Raw genomic sequence first — 23039 nt, 5'->3', positions numbered from 1 at the left:
CTCATAAATCCTTGCAAAGACAACCTAGTACCCCAACACAGAAGAAAACAGTTTACCCATTTAGTGTGGCTCATTTTCTTAATGTAGTTTTTAGCTGTCCTGTTTTTTGTTGTTGTTTCGTTTTCATCTGTGAGGTTTTTGTTTGTTTTGGTGGAGGCTTTTTAAATAAAATAGATTGGAATTCGTATGATTAACTGTTCTACTGATCTCATCTTTTCTTGAAGCCTGGAGACTTGAAAAAGAGGATCGAATCTCTCATTGACAGAGACTATATGGAGAGAGACAAAGACAACCCCAATCAGTACCACTACGTTGCATAACGAAGAGGAAATACATATCCAAAAAAAAACCAAACAACCACAAAAAGAAAAAAACATCATCCAAATATATCTTCAGGACAACAAATACTTATGCTGTTCAGGACTTTATTTTTAGCAGATTTCAGGTTGACGTGTATTATTCAACCAGCTGCATGCACTGCTGTGGACGAGAAGCAAAATGACATTCATCGATCATCCTTATCAAGACTCCTTACTAGTTTTAAATGTCACATTTTTTGTTTCTTTTAGATATTTGTTCTTTTTGGTTCTTGAAAATTTATTTTTACTGTTTTGCTTCACAATGTCATTGAAGTTGGATGGAAAGGTAAAATTACCTGTGCAAGACATACGTTTGTGAAGGATGCAAGTCTGTGTTTTCCATTTCTCTGTTCTAGCTGCATCCATAAGGACCCTATATGCTGCATTCTTTAGCTACAGTGACAAACTTGGGTAACTTTTTAAAGACCCCTAATTGACGAACATTTACGTACAAGCGGTGTTGTTGAAATACACTGAGTTTTTGAAGTTACGCCTCATGAAAACTCTCGATCTTGTGTTTGTTTGTAACTTTTTTCTTTTCAAATGATTATGAACTTCAGTCTGGTTTGATAAATCAGGTTTTGAAGTGAGATCCTTTATGTGCCAAGAGGACAAGCGTGTGCGTAGTGAGTTGTTGGATTATTTAGATAAGATATAATTATTATTTTATTTCTATTTCTGCTGGGGTGAGTGGCAAGGATCAGATTGAGTCAGACGCCCTACCTCATTTTAGGGCAGCTGGTTTTATCACTATGTATGTACTTGCCACAACATTTAGTTTTGCCTTTAAAATTGCCTACAGGGAAACTACTGTACAGCGTGATCCACTTTAAGAAACAAACCTTTTTTTAAAAAGAAAAGACTTTTATGGTCTTGATGTTGTGAAAGCATAGTTTTTTTGTCTTGAAAGACTGAGGATTTTGTGAGTATTTTGTTACGTATTGTATATATGTAAGTGGATTTGAATTCAAGAATGAAAGACCTTGTAGATCTGTTAGATAATTGTAACTATAAAGAAGATACCTTTTGTGGTACTGCTTACCAGATACTGTTTATTTCCCAGATTTGCATACTGGTGTGTTTCATTCTGCAAAAGAACAACCAAAGGAGTTTTGAGCATGGCATAAATGAGAATTACAACAGCAATATTTTCTGAGAGATACTTTACTAAGCTTATGCAACGTGGATTTTGTGTATCAGTTGGAAGGCCACCATCTCAAATTAAACCTTGCTGAGATTTGACATCTCACAGATTTACATAGTGGAGTCCTCATTCTGTCATCCGGTGTCATTAATTGTATCAGATTCTTCTGAATTGTTTTCGTTCCCTTTGTGTTTAGGAACTAAAAGCATTCAGTTTCTTGTATTTAAAACATATTTAATATTGTAATTTAATGTAGACTTATTTTAATATTTGAATCCAGTTAATTCAAATAAAATCTTTGATGCATATTAGATTTCCTAGCCTTTGTTAGAATGTGGCATGAGTTTATTTATGCAGTTTGTTCTTTAACATTTATTGCCTTGAAACTGACTTTCCACACATGCAAAAAGCAGTCAGCTCCATCTTTCTAGACTTTTAAAACAAACAGGAACATGCAAGTCGGATATGGAATGGGCAGAGGCTTTACCCACATAAAAACTTGGCAGTTTTAGACAGTAACTGATACGAAGCAGTGAACATGTATTACCTTCCCTTTCTGAAGCCATCTTCCTGGTTCAATAGGTTTAAACCATATATTAAGAGCAGTGGTGCTATCCTGAAGATTAAATCGATTCTGCCTTGCAAAGAGATGTTAATTGACTGATAAAAAAGTGCTAAGATGTGCAGTTTTTCTTAATTGCCATAGCCAGGACTCCTTGGCCAAATTACTTCGCTGTAGCAATTAAAAATGAGTTGTTCCATGAACAGTGGCAATATTGAAGCCTGTTATTCTGTGATGTATTATTCCCTTTGTCCCTAACTGTATTCTCCCCCATCTTCCCCATAAATAATCTCAAGAAGCGGTGCCGTGGAGTTTTTATGCATAGTTCTGCCTTTCTTTTGATAGTAGTTAACAGAAAACCAATAGAATTTGTTCTATTGTTGGGGCTTTTTTTGTAGGCTGCTGATAGAAATTGGCTGAGCAGCCTGTCTCAACCAGTTTTTTGGTTGATACTGGCTATTTGGTTCACTGTGCCCCATGGGTGTATCCGTGACCGCATGGATGACATTGCTAAAAATTACTTCCTGGAAGATTGCTTAGCGATGAAGACATCAGGCTGCAGCAAAGTAACAGATTTAATCTGCAGTACGGCTGCATTCAGTAGAAAATATCTGGAAAGCCCAAATCATGACAGTTCAACATTCTTGGAGCAAATCATCTAGCAACTTCCACTTCTGTGGAACAATAAAAACAACAGCAGGAGTCTGGGATACAAGGAGGAATCCATGAATCTTGCCAAAATCTTGCAGTCTAAATCAGTTTATCTTAAACCTTCAGTTTCATTCAACCAGACACATATTGTTTTTTTTTAAAGCCAGTTTTTCATCTCAGTGTTTTCTGAGAGAAACACAAGTGGATGGCTGACGGTTGTAGGTTCTTCCTGAGTTTGGCAATTGAAGTTTTGCTATCAGCCCCTAACAGCCTTCTTCCTGCCCACTCCTTGTGCCACGTGTCCCTCATTCTGTCTTTTATCTCACTTTGTGTTACCTCGTCTAAACCCATGTTTATAATATAACTCCTTCGGTCTGCTCCAGCTTCCTTATTCTGCCTCTCTTTGTGCTGTATCTCTTAGGGAAAAAAAGAGAGAACCCACGCCTTTTGGGTGAAGTTCAATGTGTCACTTTGTTATGCAAAGTGACCTACTTGGAGCTTTATGGTCTTTATAAGAGTACTATGGAAAGTGGACTCTGTACTACAGATTCAATTAACTATTTCTGGACAAATCTCATGGAAAGAAAATAACCCCTGTAAAGTGAGATAACGTTCAGCAAAAGGCTACGGCAAAAAAAATGGAGTCATGTTTCATGGGAATTCATCCCAAAAAAAAAATAATTGATCTATATTCTGTCTTCCATTCCAGCTTTCTGCCTGAACTTTGCACCCCAGTTTGTACTGTGTCTCTCAGGTCGTGTGGGCATTTCCTCTGTTCTTCCCATCAAAAAGCCATTCTGCATCTATATCTGGTGCCAGAGACATACCGTGGTGTATTGGGAACTGCATGCACTGCTCAGCAGCTCAAATAAAACACATGAGGGCTGTGTAAGAACTGCTTTTCCCTTGGTGACAGCACTCACTTGGGTCTCTGGGCTCCATCTGCATAGGAGCAGCATTTTACATTTGTTTATATCTTACACTGCTATCAAGTTTGCTTGGTGTTGGCCAGCAAATAATAGAGCAGTGAGGCTGATGGCCAATATGTTTGCATGAGACATGTTTCATTAGGAAAACAGACTAACAAACAAGTCAGTACTGCCAGCAGTACAATGCGGAGCTTGGATATAGTGCTATAAAAGCTAATGATCCACAGCACATAATATCAATGTCGTTTACTGCTGGTAGCCTTCTGTTCTATAATTACCAACTTCTTGCCATAGTATTATTGTTTGATGCAACATATACACTGATGTTAGTTGGTAGTAATCCAACAATCTATCATTTTTCAGTTCATAAATGCCTACTTTTCAGTAGAAAGGACAGTTATCATGTAGAACACCTAAACGTGCCATGGGGCTTCTCTCTTCGTATTGTATACTGACAGACCTTACTTCACTCCCAGCACAGGTTTCAAAAGCAGCGATAAAAAGAAATGGGAACAACCAAGGTCCCACTTCCACTAACGTCCACTCCTTTGCAGATGACTCATTTGAGCACTTGACCAATGCTGCTACTTATGCCCTTCTTTAAAGCTGACTAACTAACTTCTGCTTTTCATATTACACAGTGAGAATAAAGACTGCTACGAGTGCTGGAGGAAAACATAAATAAATGAAAACCAAAATATTTCTGTCTCTAAAAAGCACAGAGAAAAGTGCAGCGTAACAGAAGGTCTGCTTACAGCAATATCATCCAAATAGAAAGGCAGACCCCCAAGCCACACTTAATCTTTGGGAATTGTCATGAAAATAGGAAATGTAAGTGAACTGAGACAACTGCCAGGGAAAGGTCACTCAGCCTAAAAGAACTGGCCTTGATTCAGCAGCTGTTGGTAACTAAACTGCATTTCCAAGTAGTTCTAAGTGAAAACGTGCAAAGGCAGCTTGGGAACAGAAAGGATTGTGATGAATGTAGAGTTAGCTGTAATGAGAAGGATGACACGGCAGTCATTTAGAGAAAACACGCTGCTGTTGGCACACTTTCTAACTCCAGAAATAGTCAAATAAGTCCTTGTAAGGTTTCAGATGAGGAAACTCTATCCTCGACAGCTCAGATGAGAAAGAGCGTTGAATTACATTGAATTACAAAGCGATCATATGTCTGGGCTCCGTATCTCCATTACTACACTAACATCTGATGACTACACTTCTTTTTTGTTGTTGTTTTCTTCCCCCAAAATAAGGGGGATTTATTTAAAATGTTGTTGTATTCTATCCACATCAGGTTGCCTTTAAACACAGTGGCAATAAACACAAGGTAACATAGAGCTTAGACGGGTTTAATTGCAAGTTTAGGTTGGATATTAGGAAGGACTTCTTTACAGAAAGGGTAGTTAGGAACTGGAATAGGCTCCCCAGGGAGGTGGTTGAGTCGCCATCCCTGGATGTGTTTAAGAGCCGTTTGGATGTGGTGCTCAGGGATATGATTTAGTGTAGGGTTGTTAGAGTTAGGGTACTATGGTTAGGCTGTGGTTGGACTTGATCTTCGAGGTGTTTTCTAACTTGTGTAATTCTATTCTATAGTTGCTCCCTCATCCCTCCCACCTTCCCAACACACCACACTTCCATCCCCCACCGAGCCTTCCCCCTCCCCTTGTGCCTCACACATCACGTGAGGACGCGGGGCGGTGCCAGTGACGTCTGGGCCATATGACCGGCCGTGGCTGTCTGCTGTCTCCGTACCCCCCGCTCCTCGCTGCCCTCCTGCCGCCTCCTCACGCCTCCTGCCCCGCTATGGCGCGGGTGCTGCTCGCGGCCGTCCTCCTCGGTAAGGGAAAAAGCGGGCGGGAGGGCTGCTATCAGCGGTAACCCCGGGCCCTGTAGGCTGGCATGGCGCTGGGAGGCCTCTCGCTCCCCTTATGGCCGCCTTCCTTTCAGCGGAGGGGTTCGACGAGGGGGGCTGAAAGCGTGAGGGCGGCTTGGGGGGCTGCGGTAATAACAGCATTGCGCTTCTGGAATAGCACATTGACTGGGGTTGGGGATTGCGACAGCCTGCGAGGCCGCTGAGGTCGCTCTGGCAGTAGGCAGCTGTGTGGCTGTTGGCAGTTAGGCTGGGCCCAAGGGCTGTCGCTAAGGGGCCCGGCTGCCAGGCCTGCTATTAGGGTTGCTGCCTGCAGCCCGAGCTACTGCTTCAGTAGAGACTCACGGCGTATATACGGCTCACACTTGTTTGCATTCCAGTCAGACTGCAGTTCTGAAGTGATACCACCCGCTGCTGCTTTGTTCTGGGGTTGTGATAACCCTCCTCTGATCAAATAGCAACTGTAAACGTAGTTCAGTCCATTTAACTGCTTAGCGTGTAATCTGTGTCTGTCGCTTCAACAGCTGAAGCCGCACAAGTTTACTTTAGTACTGAGCAACAATTTACTAACAGTATTATATTGTTATTATACTAGTGGATACACAGACATCACTTCTCCCTAGGACCTCAGAGCCATAGAAGCACAAAATGTCTTCAGTTGGAGGGGGCCTTAAAGATGGGCAGGATCTTGAGGGAGAGCTTTGTGGTGCAAACAGCACAGCTAACATCCATTTTCTGCTTTGGCAGGGGGGTTGGACTCGATGATCTCTAGAGGTCCCTTCCAACCCCTACAATTCTGTGATTCTGTGATTTTCTGGCAGCAGTGAGGAGCAGCACAGCCTTACAGGAGCCTGTCAGGTGTTCGCAGCCCCTTAGTCATCAGAGGGAACGCTGATCAGGTTAATGCAAGATCACAGGCGGCTGAGGGATTAGCATGGGTGGGTCCAGTGGGAAAGCATTTGGCAGGGCCTTGACTCAGGGATAAGAGATTGATATCTGCTCGATTCTTTTTTTTTCTTCCCTCCCTGCACGTTGGTTACTCTTTCAGTTTCCTTTCACACTGAGCAGCAAGCACTGAGCTGAATGTTTCACATGTCAGCATTAAGCTTTTCCTGACTAATAGTGAGATGGTGATATGGAGGGATCCGTGTGCTGCTGAGCACAATGTATCAGCTCTGCTGTGTGTCAAGCACAACAGAGCTGCCTCTGCTTCTGCCATGCCAGGGCACCAGCAGTTCTCTGTGCTAAAACATAGACGTGGCAGAGAAAACATTTCCCAAAACATCTAAGTTTAGTCAGACATTGATTGATTCAGTGTCAGTGAGTAAATAATGTCTAGGATCCAGGGGGGGAAATAATGAGATAAAGGTAGCATGATGCTGGCTCAGGGTTATTAATGCACAGCCCTCGTGCTCTCATTGCACAACCTTAGTCTGAAGGGGAATTTCAAACATTGCCACCAGTGTGTTTTGCTGTTTGTACTTGCAGTGAATGCGTCGATTACAAGAGCTTTGGTAACAGGCCAGAGCACTCCTTGGGAATGGCAGCTTATAGGGGGAGAAACTTTAGCTAACAAATGATAGCCGCTAAATAATGTGATGTTATACTATTTTCCTGAGTCTTGGGGTTGCCAGTTATATGCGACTGTGTATTGAGTGGTTTTCATGCAATGTGACTTCTTATACGTTGTGCAGCTTCTGAAATGTGGCTTTATCAAACGCTGCCCTTAACCATTGTGCTCGCTTGATGGCTTCTTTGAGTGTATTGGCACAGTGTTAAGGGACCTGAATGTGTGTGTGGGTGCCAGGTCCATCACGTGATGGTTTGCTCAGTCCTGACTCGTGCAGCTCTTCTGGCTCACAAGGCCAGGGCTGTGCCAGCTCCTGTGGCACTGTTTGTCTGTGGCATGTTCCTTAGCTTTCTGGTTAGCCTGGCTTCAAGGTTTCACTTTGTGTAACCTGCTTCCAGGTTGTTCTGATGGTTTCTAATCATGTTTGCTGCATGTCTGACTTCAAGTTGCACTGATGTCTTGCTGAATCTGAGAGCAGCAGCGTCTTTGCCCTCTTTGTCACCTGCCAGTGCTGCTTTCCAAGGGTGAGAGCAGAGCCCCTGCCAGCAGCGGATAGAGTTTCAGCTGTGGCTCAGCATTGCATAGGGGCATGTGGCTTAGCTGCTTCTTCTCCAGTGTGGGCTTGGACGTGTGGTCCTTATTTAATTATTGGGGCTGTCAGCTTAATTGAGGGGCGTGTTAGCTGTGTGGTGTGACACAGCAGTGCCAGGCAGTGCAAGTGCTAAAGGAACTCATGTGAGTGCTGGGATGTCTCGCCATGGTAGGTCAGCCTTCCCACAGGACTTGTGGCATCAGCCTCTGTAGAGCTGTCTCAAGACTTCCTTCCTCTAGACTGTAAACCATAAGAAGCTTCATGTGACTAAGCTGGATGCAACTATGGCCAAATGGCAAGTGTACAGCTGCAAAGGATCCTTTCTTTTATTATGCTCCTGTGCCATTGTGGTTATGAAGGAAGAGGTCATTGATCCACCTGCATGTTTGAACTGAGAAACAAGATGTCTTCTATCTTAATGTAAATCAACAACGCTGAAAAGGTAGTCTGAGATTGACTGTATAAATTCATCCCTGCAAGTTCTTCTCAACTAGTGACAAGTGACAGGACAAGGGGAAATGGCCTCAAGTTGCACCAGGGCAAGTTTAGGTTGGATATTAGGAAGAACTTCTTTACAGAAAGGGTAGTTAGGAATAGGCTCCCCAGGGAGGTGGTTGAATCACCATCCCTGGTTGTGTTTAAGAGCCGTTTGGATGTGGTGCTCAGAGATATGGTTTAGTGTAGGGTTGTTAGAGTTAGGGTACTGGTTAGGCTGCAGTTGGACTTGATGATCTCCGAGGTCTTTTCCAACCTGGGTAATTCTATGATTCTAAGTTGGCATGGATGTGTCTTCTGGAATTGGATGTGGAACACAGCAGGTGCTGCGCAAGTGCAGTTCATCCCATTCTCTCCTATAGTACTCACCCACATCTGGAGTTGAACTCTGGGCTCCTTTTTTCCATGCTTTACACTGAAGCACGTCGAAACAACAGCTGAAGTGTGCCCAGCCTTATCTCTCTTCCTGATGTTGAAACCCTGCACCCAGTCTGAGTCCATTGGTGGCAGCTAAATGCTAAGTCAGAGGTTTTTCTGACGACCAGCTTGTCTTGGGAGAAGCAATTCATGCATTGAATCTGCTTTGCTTTCATTCGTTCCCTGGAAGCAGGAGAGTGGCTAAATAGTATGATCTTTAAAGAGAAATGTATTTTTAAAGTTCTTAGGGTTTTTTTTCTGTATTCTCCTGAGTGTTGTATAGGCCCAGGATCAAAGCAAAGCTCTTCCAATTGTTCAAGGTATCCACCTGGGAGTGGTGGTTACACTAGAAGGTGTGATTAGTGGAGAGCATTAACTCCTCAGGAATTTTTCCATTCTCATTTCTGGCATAGCCATTAGAAGTCTGAAGCACCAAGGTCACTGTTCCACTCCCCAAATGGCACAGAGCTGACAGGATCCTTCCAAACCAGCAGAGGGAGTGAATTACTGGGTAATTCTGTTTGCTTCTTCAATGAGGAATAAACCTTTCTGGATAAGAAGCAGCATTTCTTATCTCTTCATGTTGGTGTCCCATGGGTAGCAGTGTTTCCTGTGCTCTCCATCAGGCCCCTGTATCACTTCACAGAATCACAGAATTGTAGGGGTTGGAAGGGACCTCTAGAGATCGTGGAGTCCAACCCCCCTGCCAAAGCAGGTTCCCTACACCATGTCACACAGGTAGGCGTCCGGGTGGGTCTTGAATATCTCCAGAGGAGACTCCACCACCTCCCTGGGCAGCCTGTTCCAGTGGCAGCCTGTTCCACTTAGTGCTGGGGATGTATCTGACTGAATTGGGCTGGCTTGCTGCCCTTTACTCGCACCGGGTAGCACAAAAATACTGAAGAAGGTTTTGTTTATGCAGAAGAACATAGTAGCAAACCCTCAATTGTATAAAAGTAGCTTTAGTTTGCTGTCCTTATCAGTGGTCCTTTTTTCTAGTGCAGCTTGGAGACAGTGAATCATTAACTGTTTTGACCCAAGGTCCTCTTTGTAGGCAGCCAGGGTAAACAATTGCCATTAATGACAGGTGCTTGCTTTTTTCTAAAGCACAACAGGTATTCATCTTTCTCCTTTAATGGGTTTCCATTATACAGGAGTGTAGCCAAAGGGTTGCTGTGCTTGACCAGCAGGATTTGAATCATTACAAGGTAGAAACCTGAAATCATCTTGGTGTGGGCAGGAGTGGGTCAAGCATCCCAGCTTTCTCTGCACCGTGTTCACAAGGCTCAGATTCAGATTGTTCGGCCGTGCCAGGTTGTTTTGCAACCACTGTAGTTTTCGGTTTGGTGTGAACCGTGGTAGATCGCTGAGACAAACTGTTACGTAAGGAAAGAGGTTTCGTTTCAGCTGAACGAATATTGAACTTCACAGAATGACCTGGGTTGGAAGGGACCTCAAGGATCATGTAGTTCCAACCCCCCTGCCTGGCAGGGCCACCAAACATACACATTTACTAGATCAGGTTGCCCAGGGCCCCGTCCAACCTGGTCTTGAACACCTCCAAGGACGGGGCATCCACAACCTCCCTGGGCAGCCTGTTCCAGGGCCTAACCACTCTGCTAGTGAAGAACTTCCCCCTAACATCCAACCTAAATCTTCCCTCTTTCAACTTAAAACCATTTCCCCGTGTCCTACTATTGTCAGCCCTTTCGAAAAGTTTACTCCCCTCCTGGGAGTAAGTTCCCTTCAGGTATTGAAAGGCTGCAATGAGGTCAAACTTCACCAAATTTGCTTTTTTTCCCCTATTGAGATTCCGTGAGCTGTTGAGCTGTGGGAATCTGAAGTGCTGCTGCTGCTCTGGCACAGGTAGTGGGCAAGTAGGGTGCTGTAGTCAATGAAGAATCACAGAATTGTAGGAGTTGGAAGGGACCTCTAGAGATCATCGAGTCCAACCCCCCTGCCAAAGCAGGCTCCCTACACCACGTCACACAGGTAGGCGTCCAGGCGGGTCTTGAATATCTCCAGAGAAGGAGACTCCACCACCTCCCTGGGCAGCCTGTTCCAGTGCTCCGTCACCCTCACTGTAGAGAAGTTTGTTCCAAGAATGTTCCAAGTCCAAAGAGAAAAGAAGCTGGAGGTTGTATCAGGTTTTGCATTACGTATCAAATGATGGCGTAGTTGTGAGAAGTACAAGCCATAGCCCCATCTTGTAGGCATGCTGTAATTAAAATTGTGCATTACTTTATGTAACTGAATTAGAAACAATCCCGAAACAGATTGACTCAGCATCAGTTTGCTTTTCTGTATTCTTGACATTTGGACTGTAGGCTCTTACTATTTGTGGGCTGCTGATGATTCATGCCTTAATCACTGGTCGACGCTGAAGCAGCCTTGTCAAACTCAACAGCTGCTTTCCTCCCAAACCTTGTGAGCTGCTCTGAGCTGGCTGGAGCACAGAGTAGGCAGCAGGAGTTTCTTTTCCTCAGTGCCTTCATCTGTTCCTCTGTGCTTTGGCTAAGTTTTCTTTGCCCTCCTGTCCCATATACGCCCCATCAATATGTTCTGCGTTCCTCTCTGCTCCTGCCCCAGGAGTGTAGCTGTGTGTCTTGCTGCCATCACAGTGCTTGCTCTGGTCAGCGTCCTCATGAATACCCATGTGCTTGCAAGGAAACAGCTCGCTTCACCACTTCATGGAGGTCAGCTTGCTGTCTCATGCCTGATGCGTGTCCTGTGTTGCTCTGACACTGCAAATCCAGCAGCTGCTGAACAGTTCTAAGGAGGGAGTGGTGTTTTATGGCTTTTGTTCCTCCCTAACCAGACTGAGTTTTGCATCATGGTATGAGCTTAACCTTGCAGAAACCTAGTAGCTATGCAGGTGGAATGTCTTAATGTTTGTTCAGACCACTTATGGTCTATTACTTAAACTCACTGAGAATGATTTGTCAGCTGTTCATTCCCAGAATCCGTGCTCCACTCAGTGCTTTCTCTGGTACCTTTGCATTGTCTTTTGTTCTCTGAATCACCTGGAATGGGTCGGACTGGTATTTTCTCTTGGTCAGCAGTGTTTCCTTAATGTTAAGGGAAAATGCTTACTGAATGCCAGAGAGATTGTGTCCGGTGTGTTCCTACAACTGAAGTGCCTTCTGTGCGTGCTGATGGCCTTAGTGGCCTTTTATGATAGAGTTACACAGTGTCAGTGTCAGGTCCTGCACCTGAGTTGGGGCAATCCCAAGCACAGATACAGGTTGGGTGGAGAATGGCTTGAGAGCAGCCCTGAGGAGAAGGATTTAGGGGGTGTCAGTCGATGAAAGATCCAACGTGAGGCAGCAATGTGCGCTTGCAGCCCAAAAGGCCAATTATATCCTGGGTTGCATCAAGGGAAGTGTGTCCAGTGGGTCGAGGGAGGCGATTCTGCCCCTCTGCTCTCGTGAGATCCCACCTGGAGTACTGCATCCAGTTCTGGAGCCCCAGTATAAGAAGGATTTGGAGCTGCTGGAGTGGGTCCAGAGGAGGGCTACAAAGATAATCATTAAAGGGCTGGAGCACCTCCTCTATGAGGATAGGCTGAGAGAGCTGGGGCTCTTCAGTCTAGAGAAGAGAAGGCTCTTGGGGGGGACCTTATAGCAGCCTTCCAGTACCTGAAGGGGCCTACAGGAAAGCTGGGGAGGGTCTTTTTATAAGGGCAGGTAGCGACAGGATGAGGGGAGATGACTTTAAACTGGAAGAGGGGTAGGCTAGGTATTAGGGCAGAGTTCTTTCCTGTGAGGATGGCGAGACACTGGAACAGGTTGCCCAGTGAGGCTGTGGATGCCCCCTCCCTATAAGCATTCAAGCCAGGCTGGATGGGGCTTTGAGCAGCCTGCTCTAGTAGGTGTCCCTGCCTACAGTGAGGGGGTGGGACTATAGGTTATCTTAAAGGTCCCTTCCAAACCATTCTGTGATTATACCCAATCCAGCTGATAAAAGCCCAATTAGTCCTGATTGTCACAATGCTATTTGTGCACGCTGTAGTCCTGTAGCACAAAGTTTTCAAGTTATGATTCGCTTTTTAAAAACCTCTGGAGAGCGGGAAAGCCAGCTAATGGATAATCCCTCTGCTGGATCTTTTTGCTAGATCAGCAGTTGAATGGATTAGCGTGTTTGACTCTTTAAAGCTTATTTGCTTGTGATAAATGGAGTGGTTTGTCTTGCAGCCGCTTGTTTTCAGGTTTTATGTGAGGTGACAAAGTGCTGGCAGCAAACAGTGCAGGCTTTTTGTGGTGAAGTTTGTTCTGGGTGCGTGGGGACAAAGGCTATCAGGAACATGAAGAAAAGGCTCTTCAGTCAAGAACTATGGGCAGATGCTATTGAACACAGATGCAGAAGCACTGTCTGTGGGGCTCTTAGTGCAAATGAAGTTGAGGATAACAAGCACTCAGCCAGTACATGTGCCCCAGGTGAAGGTCGTCAGTGTCAGCCTGTGTGAGTCTGTCCTGCTGTCAGAGGATGATCTCAACCACACAGTCCTACCCCGCACAGGCAGTAAGAGTGTGCGAGTTGTGCTGGTGCTCCGAGCAGAGGAGAAGCCCTGCTTTAGTCAGCAGCTCTGAGATTAGCTTAAAGCAGGCAGGAAGCTGTGACCTCTCTCTGTGTCAAAGTCTTGGCCCCCATCTTCCTCTCGAGTGCAGGGAGTGTGATGGCAGGCAGGAGAGGCTTTCCTGGCAAGCGGGGCACCCTCCATCATGCTGCCTTTGGCAGTGCCTCCCAGACATCTGCATTCAGTCCAAGCCCACTAACTGCTGCATTCAGCATGTGTGCAGTTGGGTGTCTTGGTACAGTGGGAAGCGAGGCTTATTGAGGGGTTGCTGAGCAGTATAAGGCTGCAGGACCTCATGTGTTAAGTTGGTTCTGGCTGAAGCTTGCAAAATAATCCCTGTGCAGGGTGACCATGGAGTTGGTGCCTTGAACACTGTGACTGATGCGCTTGTTACAAGCTTTTCTTCTGCTCTCAGGACCCAGCACGTCAACAGCTTTGCTCTGGGCAGCTTTGTCTTTTATAAATGGGGTGTTAAATGTGTTCTGTTGGTTATTGATGTTAAGGCTACTGTGGAAACTTAGTCGTTACAGTCCTTAAACACAACTGCTGTTCAGGATGCGTTTTCAAAATGGAGTTATGCATGCTTGTCTTTGCTTGAATTGAAAAATTAAATCTTATGTGACCCCTGTTTAAATACTTTTGTCACTCTTACAGGCTTTTTACAGGCTTCCTCTTCCTTTGACGTGAGAGATTCAACAGGCAAAGTCTGCATCATTGCTAACCTGACAGTAGCCTTCTCAGTGGAATACAAAAGCAATGGGCAAAAGCAGGTAACGGGAGGCACTCCCTTCTTGTCTTGTGTATTTTGTACCATGTGTGGGGTCTTTTTGTAAGTGTGCACTACTGAAACTGAACAAATATTTAAGCTTGAAAAACTGCTTCTGCGAACACTCCCCTCTTTGTCATGTTACATCAACTTCTCCTTAATTACCAGTGTTTCCTGTAATTAAAGACTGGGCTGCATAAAATCACCACAGTAACAGAGGTGTGGAACTTGGGCAGAAATTCCACATAAGTCCTATTGGTAGCTGAAATGACTTTCATCATGACTGTAGATGAAAGCAAATACTACCAGTCTTTTTAGTAGTGAATGGGATCATTGCAATTTACCCAGATTGACTAAATCTGAAGTGAAGCGACCACTGGTGTGTAGCTTTCAAACATCTCTGAAACCTGTGGTCTGCTCCCTTAGCAGGTCTCTGTAGGTTCCAGTATGTCTGAAGACTTGTAGTCTATACACAAAGTTTAACTGGAAAGTTAAGAATCATTATTTGCAAATACTCAGCTTTTCAATTTACTGACTTTGGCATCTTTAATACTAAGCAGGAATCGCTGATTATAAATAGTCTTATTGAGATTGTGTTTTAAGGCATTCCTGTTGAAGTTTTTTTCTAGTCATCAGCTACTTGCTGTATACTGCTAAGTAAGTAGATACCTTATAATCATAGAATCACCCAGGTTGGAAAAGACCTTGAAGATCATCAAGTCCAACCGCAGCCTAACCAGTACCCTAACTCTAAAAACCCTCTGCTAAATCATATCCCTGAGCACCACATCCAAATGGCTCTTAAACACATCCAGGGATGGCGATTCAACCACCTCCCAGGGGAGCCTATTCCAGTTCCTAACTACCCTTTCTGTGAAGAAGTTCTTCCTAATATCCAACCTAAACTTGTCCTGGCGCAACTTGAGGCCATTTCCCCTTGTCCTGTCACTTGTCACTAGTGAGAAGAGACCTCACATGTATATGCATGTCACTTTTATGTTTGGTAGCAAGTTCCTAGGTAAAAAAGCAGTAAGGAAAAGCTGTAATGTTTTCCCTTTTGTGTGCTCTGTTTTCTTACCCCACAGTTTGCACACTTCTTCCTTCCCCAAAATGCCACATCACAGTCGCTCAGCTCGTGTGGTGAAGGTAACACATCTCATCCAGTTCTAGCATTGGGTTTTGGAGCAGGACACTTGATACGTCTGGATTTCTCAAAAACTCCGGATGAGTACCAAGTTGAAGAGCTAATTTTCTACTACAATCTGTCTGATGAAACTTTATTCCCTAATGCATCTGAAGGTAAATTGAAAACTTGCTGTTCTTATTATGTCACCCTTGCAGGTGTAATACTGATTTGTTTCCATACAAACTGTTACCTACTGATGCCATGTGATCTTTTCGCAGGAAAAGTGATGGAAGCAACACAAAAATCTGTTATTCAGGCACGTATTGGCACGGAATACAGATGCATCAACTCCAAGAACATCCATATGAAACATGTGAACGTTACTTTCAGCAATGTTACTTTGGAAGCCTATCCCACAAATGGCACTTTCAGTACCAACAGTAGGTATCTCTTAACAGAAAATGTACTCGGTGGGTTCATATCTCCAGTAATAGGTGTTACTTTTACATCTTGATTCTACAAAGAGCTGGTCTCTTTTCAGTAGTGCATGGGGATAGGACTAGGGGTAATGGGATGAAACTTCAGCATAGGAAATTCTGCATGAATGCGCGGAAGAACTTCTTTACAGTGAGGGTGACGGAGCACTGGAACAGGCTGCCCAGGGAGGTGGTGGAGTCTCCTTCTCTGGAGATATTAAAGACCCGCCTGGACGCCTTCCTGTGTGACGTGGTGTAGGGAACCTGCTTTGGCAGGGGGGTTGGACCCAATGATCTCTAGAGGTCCCTTCCAACCCCTACAATTCTGTGATTCTGTGATATTTAGGCAGTTGTTGACATTAACTGATAGCAGAATCTTCTGAAATGAATAAACTTGCTTCAGGTTTCCTCTGGGTGTGTCAGTGTTCGTGGCCGATTGATCCAAGCACTGTGTTCCTGGAGTTTTGTGCAGGCATCAGGGAACATTTCTCCCTTCTGGCTGTCAACTCCTGCTGCTGTAGGTCAGCTGGGCACATGGCCCAGATCCTGGTTTGGGGAGGTTCTCAATCCCTTTGAAGTATTACTCTCTACCCAAGTAATGTGAACGTGGTAGAGGACAGCTGTGATGCAGGGAGCAGGTACCTAAAACTTCCATGTAGGTGGGTTCATACAATCTATGAAAATGTTACCTCAGCTGCAGTCCCCAAAGACTTCTTGTCCTGATTTACTTGTATCAAAAAGCATTTTAGAATTTTACTTCTGTAATGAATAGAAAACAGGCTACTTCATAGTGTATTCATGCTCTGTTTTTGTGGCAGTGTTCTTCAGTTTACACGGCTCTTGTTTGCCCAGGGCATTTTAGGGGACGGTAAGTCTTTTTCTTCTGTTAGGGCAAGTAAGAAGTCTTCATCTTCTCAAGGTGACTTGGAACCCTTCTTTCCTATGCTGCTAATCCCAGCTGTGCACTCGTGAAGTGGAATGAAATCTTAAAACCAGAGTAGTCGCTGTTGGCATACAGTGATGCATTGAACAAGTGCCTTCAAAAGGAGTATTTGTACGTTGTCCCATCTCCCTGCAAAATACTTTGCCTGATGCATGGTAATATTGGAGTGGACTTTGTTTTTTATGGCTGCTTCACATTATTGACTCAGTTTTCAGCAGGTATCATTCTCTCAATCAGATTTTTCCCTTTGGTGATCTAGTTTGCAGCACAGCTTTGGCATGTTTTAAAATCTCCTTACTGCCTATTCAGCACCGCCTATTTATGGTCTATTCTTATAGTCCTTCAGTTAAACTGTAAGGCAATATTGCATTATTTTGGGTGGGTGTTCCTTATGGAACACAAGGTCATCAACATTTGCTTTACTTTCTGTCCATCGTTACTTCCTTTTCTTTTGTTCTTTAGGTTTTTTTCTGTCTGGTGGTATCACCATCTTGATGAAACTATTGATGTTTGGGAATAGACATGATCTCATGAGCTGGTGACACTGTTTGGTTTTAGTTCATGCTTCTGGTTTTGTGGTGGATTTTTTTTTTCACTTTCACATTACTGTTATGCACACTGCCATCTTCCCTTATGTTCTATTTATTTCTTGAGGCTGCACACAATATTTTTGCAGTTTTTCCATTCTTACTGCATAATGAGCCATCCCCCTGCTTGTTTTTAATTCAGATAGTTGAAGAGTTCTTTAAAGGTCTTGATCCTGAAAACAGCTTATTCTTCCCAGATCAGTTCCTTCTTTCCACTTTCAGGCTTGACACTTCCCCATGCTTTTTGGCAGCTTGTTATTGATCAACTTGCAATCTGGAGTTCTCCTTTGTGATTCCCAGCTCTGAAGAAAGAGGGCTTTGACTTTCTGTTGGTAGAATTGTCAGCTGCTTTCCTGTAACTGTCAGAAGAAAAGAGCATCTTGCCTCCACATCTGTTTTGCAGAGCTAGTAGGAGCTGTGCTGTAAGTTAGTTCAGTAAAAACACTATATCAAAATTCCACCTAGAACAAATTACCGCTTGAGTCCATCTCTGCCAAGTTTAGTAAGAGGCTGCGTATGTTGAGGCTTTGCAGACAGTGGGAAAAATATCCATTTATGTAGCATTTAAACTGACTGCCTGGTTTATTTGTTACATCACCGCAATGTGGGACCTGAGTAGTATCTGATGAACTGACTGAAGGTAGAGTCACTCCTCCATTCATCCATCCACTTTCTCTCTGCTCTTCCCCCCACTTCCATGAATAGAGTAGAAAATGGAGTAGGAAAGTTGTGCGGTGATGGAGTTTGTATGAGTTCACAAGATGTGGGTAAGCTGTATTTAGAGTTCTTTCTGAGTCATAATCAAAAGCTAAGTTGCTTGTTAAGTACAGAGGCTATTCATTACTTATTACACATTACACATTATCTTCAAGATAGGAATGGACTGTGAGGCTGCTGCAGTTACTGCCATCCTTAAAAGTTGCAAGTTGTTATCCCTAAAGCAGGGAGGTGACCTTGGCTCGGAACAGGAAAGCCTGTGCTAGAGTAACATCTTTGCTATGACCTTTGGTTTTGGCTTAGATCCTCAATGCAGGAAGGTTCTTGGCTATCCTCAACGAGCTCAGCTCTTGCTGCCAGGTATTTGCAAATACTCTGGCAAATGAAGCCACTGTTCTACCTCTCTCCTACTGTGGGAGCTGGTGCTGAAACTGGGTGAGAAGTCAGGTAGTCATCTTCACTCAGCCCTGCACCTCAGGTGGTAGGTAGCTGTAAGTACAGAATGCAGAGAGGATGGGCATGAAACCCAAATGGAAAGAATACAGGAGAACCCTTGCTATCAGAAGCAATGTCTTGCAATCACAGTGGAGGTGCAAGAGTCACAGCATTGCTGTGAGAACTCAACAGGTCCAGCATAGTATTCTTATGTTACTGTGAGTATTGACGCAATGAAGTAGGGTTCTCATGACTTGTTAGCATACAGGGGGGAATGAGAACAACACACTCCTGGGAGACTGCTTTTAATACTGGGCATGAAAATTATTCCTCTGCTTCTGGTACATGGCTGCCTAAAGTGTCCAACGGGGGAGTCCTTGAAGCCTTGCAGTGAGCAGGCAGCAGGAATGCTGGCTGGAATCTCTTGTTTGTACTGATTTGATTGTGAAGTGATAGATATCAACAAAAGCAGATGCAGGTACCGTGAACTTCTGTAAATGACAGCAGAGGTATTTTCGTAAGCTAGATTCCTAAACTTTGAAACAAGAGTTCAAGTAATGTTTTTGTTATTGTTTTGTCAGCTTTTATTACCTTCTCTTAGGAAAAGCTACTTGAAATTGTCTTCCTTTCCCTTGAGGATAAGAAAGGCAGCTAATCTTGTAACTGTTTGATGAAGACTGTATGTTTTCCTTTCTTTCCAGAGACAGAATGTAGGGAAGATATGGTCTCTACAACCACTGTAGCATCAACAACTTCGAAACACATTACTAGCCAGGTTCCAACAACCAGCCCAGCACCAACTACAGCACCCTCCAGTCCCGCAGTTGGTAAATACAACGTGACTGGCGCCAATGGAACCTGTGTCCTTGCCTCCATGGGGTTACAGCTCAACATCACCTATCTAAAAAAAGATGAAAAGGTACATTTTTAAAACCTTCAGATTCCTTAGAGAAAACTTGCATAATTATTACAGGGTATTTCTTTTCCATAAAACATATATATATATATGTGTGTGTGTGTGTATATATATATATATATATATATATATATATATATATAGTTTGTTTCTTTGTTTCTTTATAGGGTTCATCCATGATTGTTCTCTATTTGAATTGCTTAGCTTGGCTTACAGTAGGGTCTGGTTAAAGTCAGTAATGCTGAAAGAGGTCATGAAAGATTGTTTTTCCTCGTTGAGAGTGCTAAATTTGTCTGTCAAACACATTTAGTGTACGTGGCCATTCTACAGGAGCAGTAACAATTATAGGATCCACCTAGTCATGCTTTGATATCAGAGATTCCATCTAAATGAGGTATCTGATCTGTTAAACAGAGGAATTTAGCCTGAGGTACCTAAATAGAAACAGTAGCAATTATCTTCCCTTCTAACACTGCTTCATTGCAAAACTAGGCAGACTGACAAATTGCAGCCTTGGTGGTAGGCTCTTTGAGTCCACCAGTGCTATGAAGCCTGGCTTGCCAGCCTTGTGTACAAACCTGTTTCCTATTAGCCCATAAGGCAAAGATATGAGCCATAATCCCAGTTACTGCTGAAGGATAGGATAGGAAACAGCAACCAAGGCTCAGTAAACCAACATGTTTGCTGTGTAGAGCTTCTGTTGTGAGCTTTTTCAGTATCCTGTGGCTTAACCTGAGTTGATGTTGGGTAGATGGCTGTGTTGGCATCCGTGTTTTTTGCCTTTTGCCTTTAAACTCTTCAGGTCAATACAGCATTGTATACATGCGAGTGCAATCAAACCAGAAGTTTCCTAATGGTGTAGCGGTATATTAGCTTCTTAAAGAATAGATACTGTAATCGGCCCTCTTTTCTCATAGGTGGGGTTAGATCTGCTGAATTTCGTACCAGGTAACACAATTGCTTCTGGAACATGTGAGAATACATCCGCCTTCTTGAATCTGGCTTTTGAGAAAACAAAGATCACCTTCCACTTTGTACTGGTAAGGATCTCTAGACAAAGCACGTAAGGTCTCTGCGGTATTTTTGATGTGGGTTTGTTAACCTGGATAATTACCATAGCAAAAAGAGCTGACTGTGGGCAGGGGAATGAGTAATGGCTTTGGTTTTAATACTACGATATAGGGGATTTAATTCTTAGTAATTCTTAAGAGGAAAGAATGTAAACACATTCTTTTTGGAACGGGAATTTCTTTCCTTTGTGTTGCTGAACCTGTAAAGGTTTTTTTCCCCAAGCTGGGAATGGTTCTGGTGCAGCACAGGACCAGCAGGTGACAAAGGTGGTGTTGAACAGCCTTTATTTTCAATGAAAGCTACTGGTGTCTTTTTTTCTTTGTTTAAAAGAATGCAACTAGTGAGAAATTCTTCCTGCAAGGTGTGAAAGTCAGCACAACTCTGCCTTCTGAAGCAAAAGGTAGGGACTTTTAAAGTGTCCTTTCAGTAACCCCTTCCTTAAATATTAAGGGTTGCCTGCATTAAGGAACACATTAGAAATGCTGGGGAGGAATGTCCTTTGAATTCAAAGCTCAGTGAGCTGCCAGCTTCTGCTTTTCAGGATGCTTTAACAGGACTTTCTCTCCCGCAGCTCCAACATTTGAAGCATCGAATGACAGCATGAATGAACTGAGAGCTTCAGTGGGGAACTCCTACAAGTGCAGCGCGGAGGAGAATCTCCAGGTCACAGACAAAGCCCTTGTCAATGTATTTAATGTTCAGGTCCAGGCTTTCAAGGTTGATGGAGACAAGTTTGGGGCAGGTAAGGGGTTTAAATTTTTATATGGGGGTGGAGGGAACTGCAATCTAATAGAAACCTAAGTCTGTAGTCAGGGGAATAAGCGCTATGCTAAAACTCCATGTGCTGTATTACAGGTGCTGTGGGGACACCTAGGTCCTGTGTAGGATCAGTGCCTAACGTAACTCTTTCTCTCTCTTTAGTGGAAGAATGTCAGCTGGATGAAAACAACATGCTGATCCCTATAATAGTTGGTGCAGCCCTTGCTGGTCTGGTTCTAATTGTCCTGATCGCTTACTTGATTGGCAGAAAGAGGAGCCACGCTGGGTACCAAACCATTTAATGACTTGCACTAAATTCCACTGTAGATGAAAAGCAATTGCAAGAAGCTGGAAAAAAAAAACCTCAACAGAACAGCAAAGCACCCCTCTCTCTCTCCCCGAGCTAAGATTGATATCGTAAGGGAACACCTTTTCTTGCAAATTGCTTCTAAAAGTCTGCTTTATTAAACGTGAAATCATCTTGCAGCATTTAACTATGCACAGAAATAACTTCTGACAATTCTGGTGTTTAATTTTGCTAACTAGTTGAAATATTTACCCACTTAGAAACGAGCTAAAAGTTCTTGGGTTTTTGGTTTGTTTTGTTTTTTCGTTAAGGATGGATCGTTTTTGCTTTGAATTGGCATTAAGGTGAAGTCAGCATGAAGATGCTGGAGAGAGATGGCGCTAATTTACATTGACTCAATTTCAGAGCTTTTAACAAAGGGAAAAAGTTCACGGTTGGCCCTGCTGCCACCCGGCGATGCTAACAGTACTGATGGTGCGTTGACAGAAACCCAGTAACAACTGACAGAATGGAAGTTGATCTCAACCCCACCTGGGCTCTAGGGTGTGTATTTTGTATTACTAAGCTTTAAACACGATGCCTGGCACATGCAGGGTGTGAACGACGCAATACTCCAACCTTACAGGAACTCGATTGGACAGCAGCTCCCCTGTTTGATCTTTTTGATGCTCCAGCAGCTCTTTAGGAGCTGCTCCTTTTTTAAAATGGGTGTTGTTTTTATTTACTTTTGGTTTTTTTTGTAAAGTGATTTCAGTCTCTTCTGTTGGAAGGTCCGGAGAGATCTCTTACTGCACATGTGTACAATATAGGTCTCAATCTGCTGATTCTCTTGCTTTAAACTTGGCTGGGGGGGGTTGTACACTTTAAGGATCAGTTCTTATGTATGCATTGCCTGTAACAATGCTAATAAAGACACTTTTTTTCTGTATGCTCTTGAGTAGCTGCTCATCAGTTTCTATAAACCAGGTGTGGCCGCTTGACGTGGTCGTGGTTTGGCTCTACAGGAGCTCTGAGCCAGTCATAGTGTGGGATTGTTAAACTAGAGCTCTGTTCCTTCTTCTCTGCCACAAAGGTGGGGCTCACCTGCATACAGTGGTTTGAAATGGCACTGCCTGCTGTTGTGGAGGTTGTCGTTGGCAACAGGGAAAGCTGCTGCACATCAGTAAGCTGGGAGCTGGAGAGGGTGATGCTTAGGTTAAATTGCAGCATACTGAGAGACATCAGTGCAAAGGCCTGCCCTGCTCAGCACTGCTTTCTGAATGTGCTGCTAGGATACTCAGTACAAGCGCTCCCTCTGCAGTCAAGCTCTTTACCATCCATTGGGAAGCATGTTTGCTCAACTGTATTCACAATGATCCCTTTCTTTTTAAACCAGGAAGGTGAGGAAGGGATGTGGCCACGAGAGGGCTCTGTATGGACAGCCGTTCAGCAGGGTCAGGGCTGCTGCTTTGCTTCTTTCTGCCAGGAGGTGGAAGGATGCTTGGACTTGCATCTAAGTATGGCTTTGGAGCTGGCTGCTGCTTTGTCGTGTTAAGGAGGAAGTCTATTCACAGCTGGCTGGGCAAGTGCACAGGTATGTGAGGATATAGCATCTGCAGTGTAACCCTAGAATAAAGTAGGAGTGTGGTCCAAAGTACAGTGTCTTCTTACAGTCTTCCCTATGCAGTGAGAAAGAGATGGTACTTCCACACCTCAGTCTTGTTCAATGCTGTGCTCTTGCAGCTTTTTAGCCAGAAAACCTTAACGGGGTGTACAAAACACCAAAGAA

The 23039-nt window shown here is 43.9% G+C and overlaps 2 protein-coding genes across 7 annotated transcripts in view; both read left to right on the top strand.

Annotated features, from left to right (window-relative positions):
* CUL4A (cullin 4A) overlaps positions 1 to 1814 on the top strand; it is a 33152-nt gene extending 31338 nt beyond the window's left edge. For 5 of the 6 annotated variants that reach the window (XR_014941420.1, XR_014941419.1, XR_014941418.1 and 2 more), the window contains one exon: positions 225 to 1814. Coding sequence is in view for 2 of the 6 variants with exons in the window: in XM_085534290.1 (XP_085390416.1) it covers positions 225 to 320 (96 nt within the window). In the remaining 4 variants the exon portion in view is untranslated. The remainder of the gene's footprint in view (positions 1 to 224) is intronic. The other variant, XR_014941422.1, reaches the window with a different exon arrangement.
* Positions 1815 to 5350: 3536 nt separating this feature from the next.
* Positions 5351 to 22199, top strand: LAMP1 (lysosome associated membrane protein 1). The gene is made up of 9 exons (XM_085534388.1): positions 5351 to 5485; positions 13823 to 13938; positions 15020 to 15233; positions 15339 to 15500; positions 18920 to 19137; positions 20052 to 20174; positions 20536 to 20605; positions 20777 to 20947; positions 21127 to 22199. The coding sequence occupies exons 1-9, from the start codon at positions 5368 to 5370 to the stop codon at positions 21264 to 21266; spliced, it is 1332 nt and encodes a 443-aa protein (XP_085390514.1). The 5' UTR covers positions 5351 to 5367; the 3' UTR covers positions 21267 to 22199.
* Positions 22200 to 23039: the final 840 nt, after the last annotated feature.

Source organism: Coturnix japonica, chromosome 1 (assembly GCF_054131305.1).
Source record: "Coturnix japonica strain WE chromosome 1, WE-NBRP24, whole genome shotgun sequence".
In the NCBI taxonomy this organism is placed as follows: Eukaryota; Metazoa; Chordata; class Aves; order Galliformes; family Phasianidae; genus Coturnix; species Coturnix japonica.
Note: the sequence above shows the minus strand (reverse complement) of the source record. Positions and strands in the feature narration are given on the sequence as shown.

Coding starts and splice junctions, on each gene's coding strand:
- LAMP1 (XM_085534388.1), top strand. CDS start 5,368: ATGACCGGCCGTGGCTGTCTGCTGTCTCCGTACCCCCCGCTCCTCGCT. Junction 19,138..20,051: donor ATCTAAAAAAAGATGAAAAG/GTACATTTTTAA, acceptor CTTTTCTCATAG/GTGGGGTTAGATCTGCTGAA. Junction 20,606..20,776: donor TCTGCCTTCTGAAGCAAAAG/GTAGGGACTTTT, acceptor TCTCTCCCGCAG/CTCCAACATTTGAAGCATCG.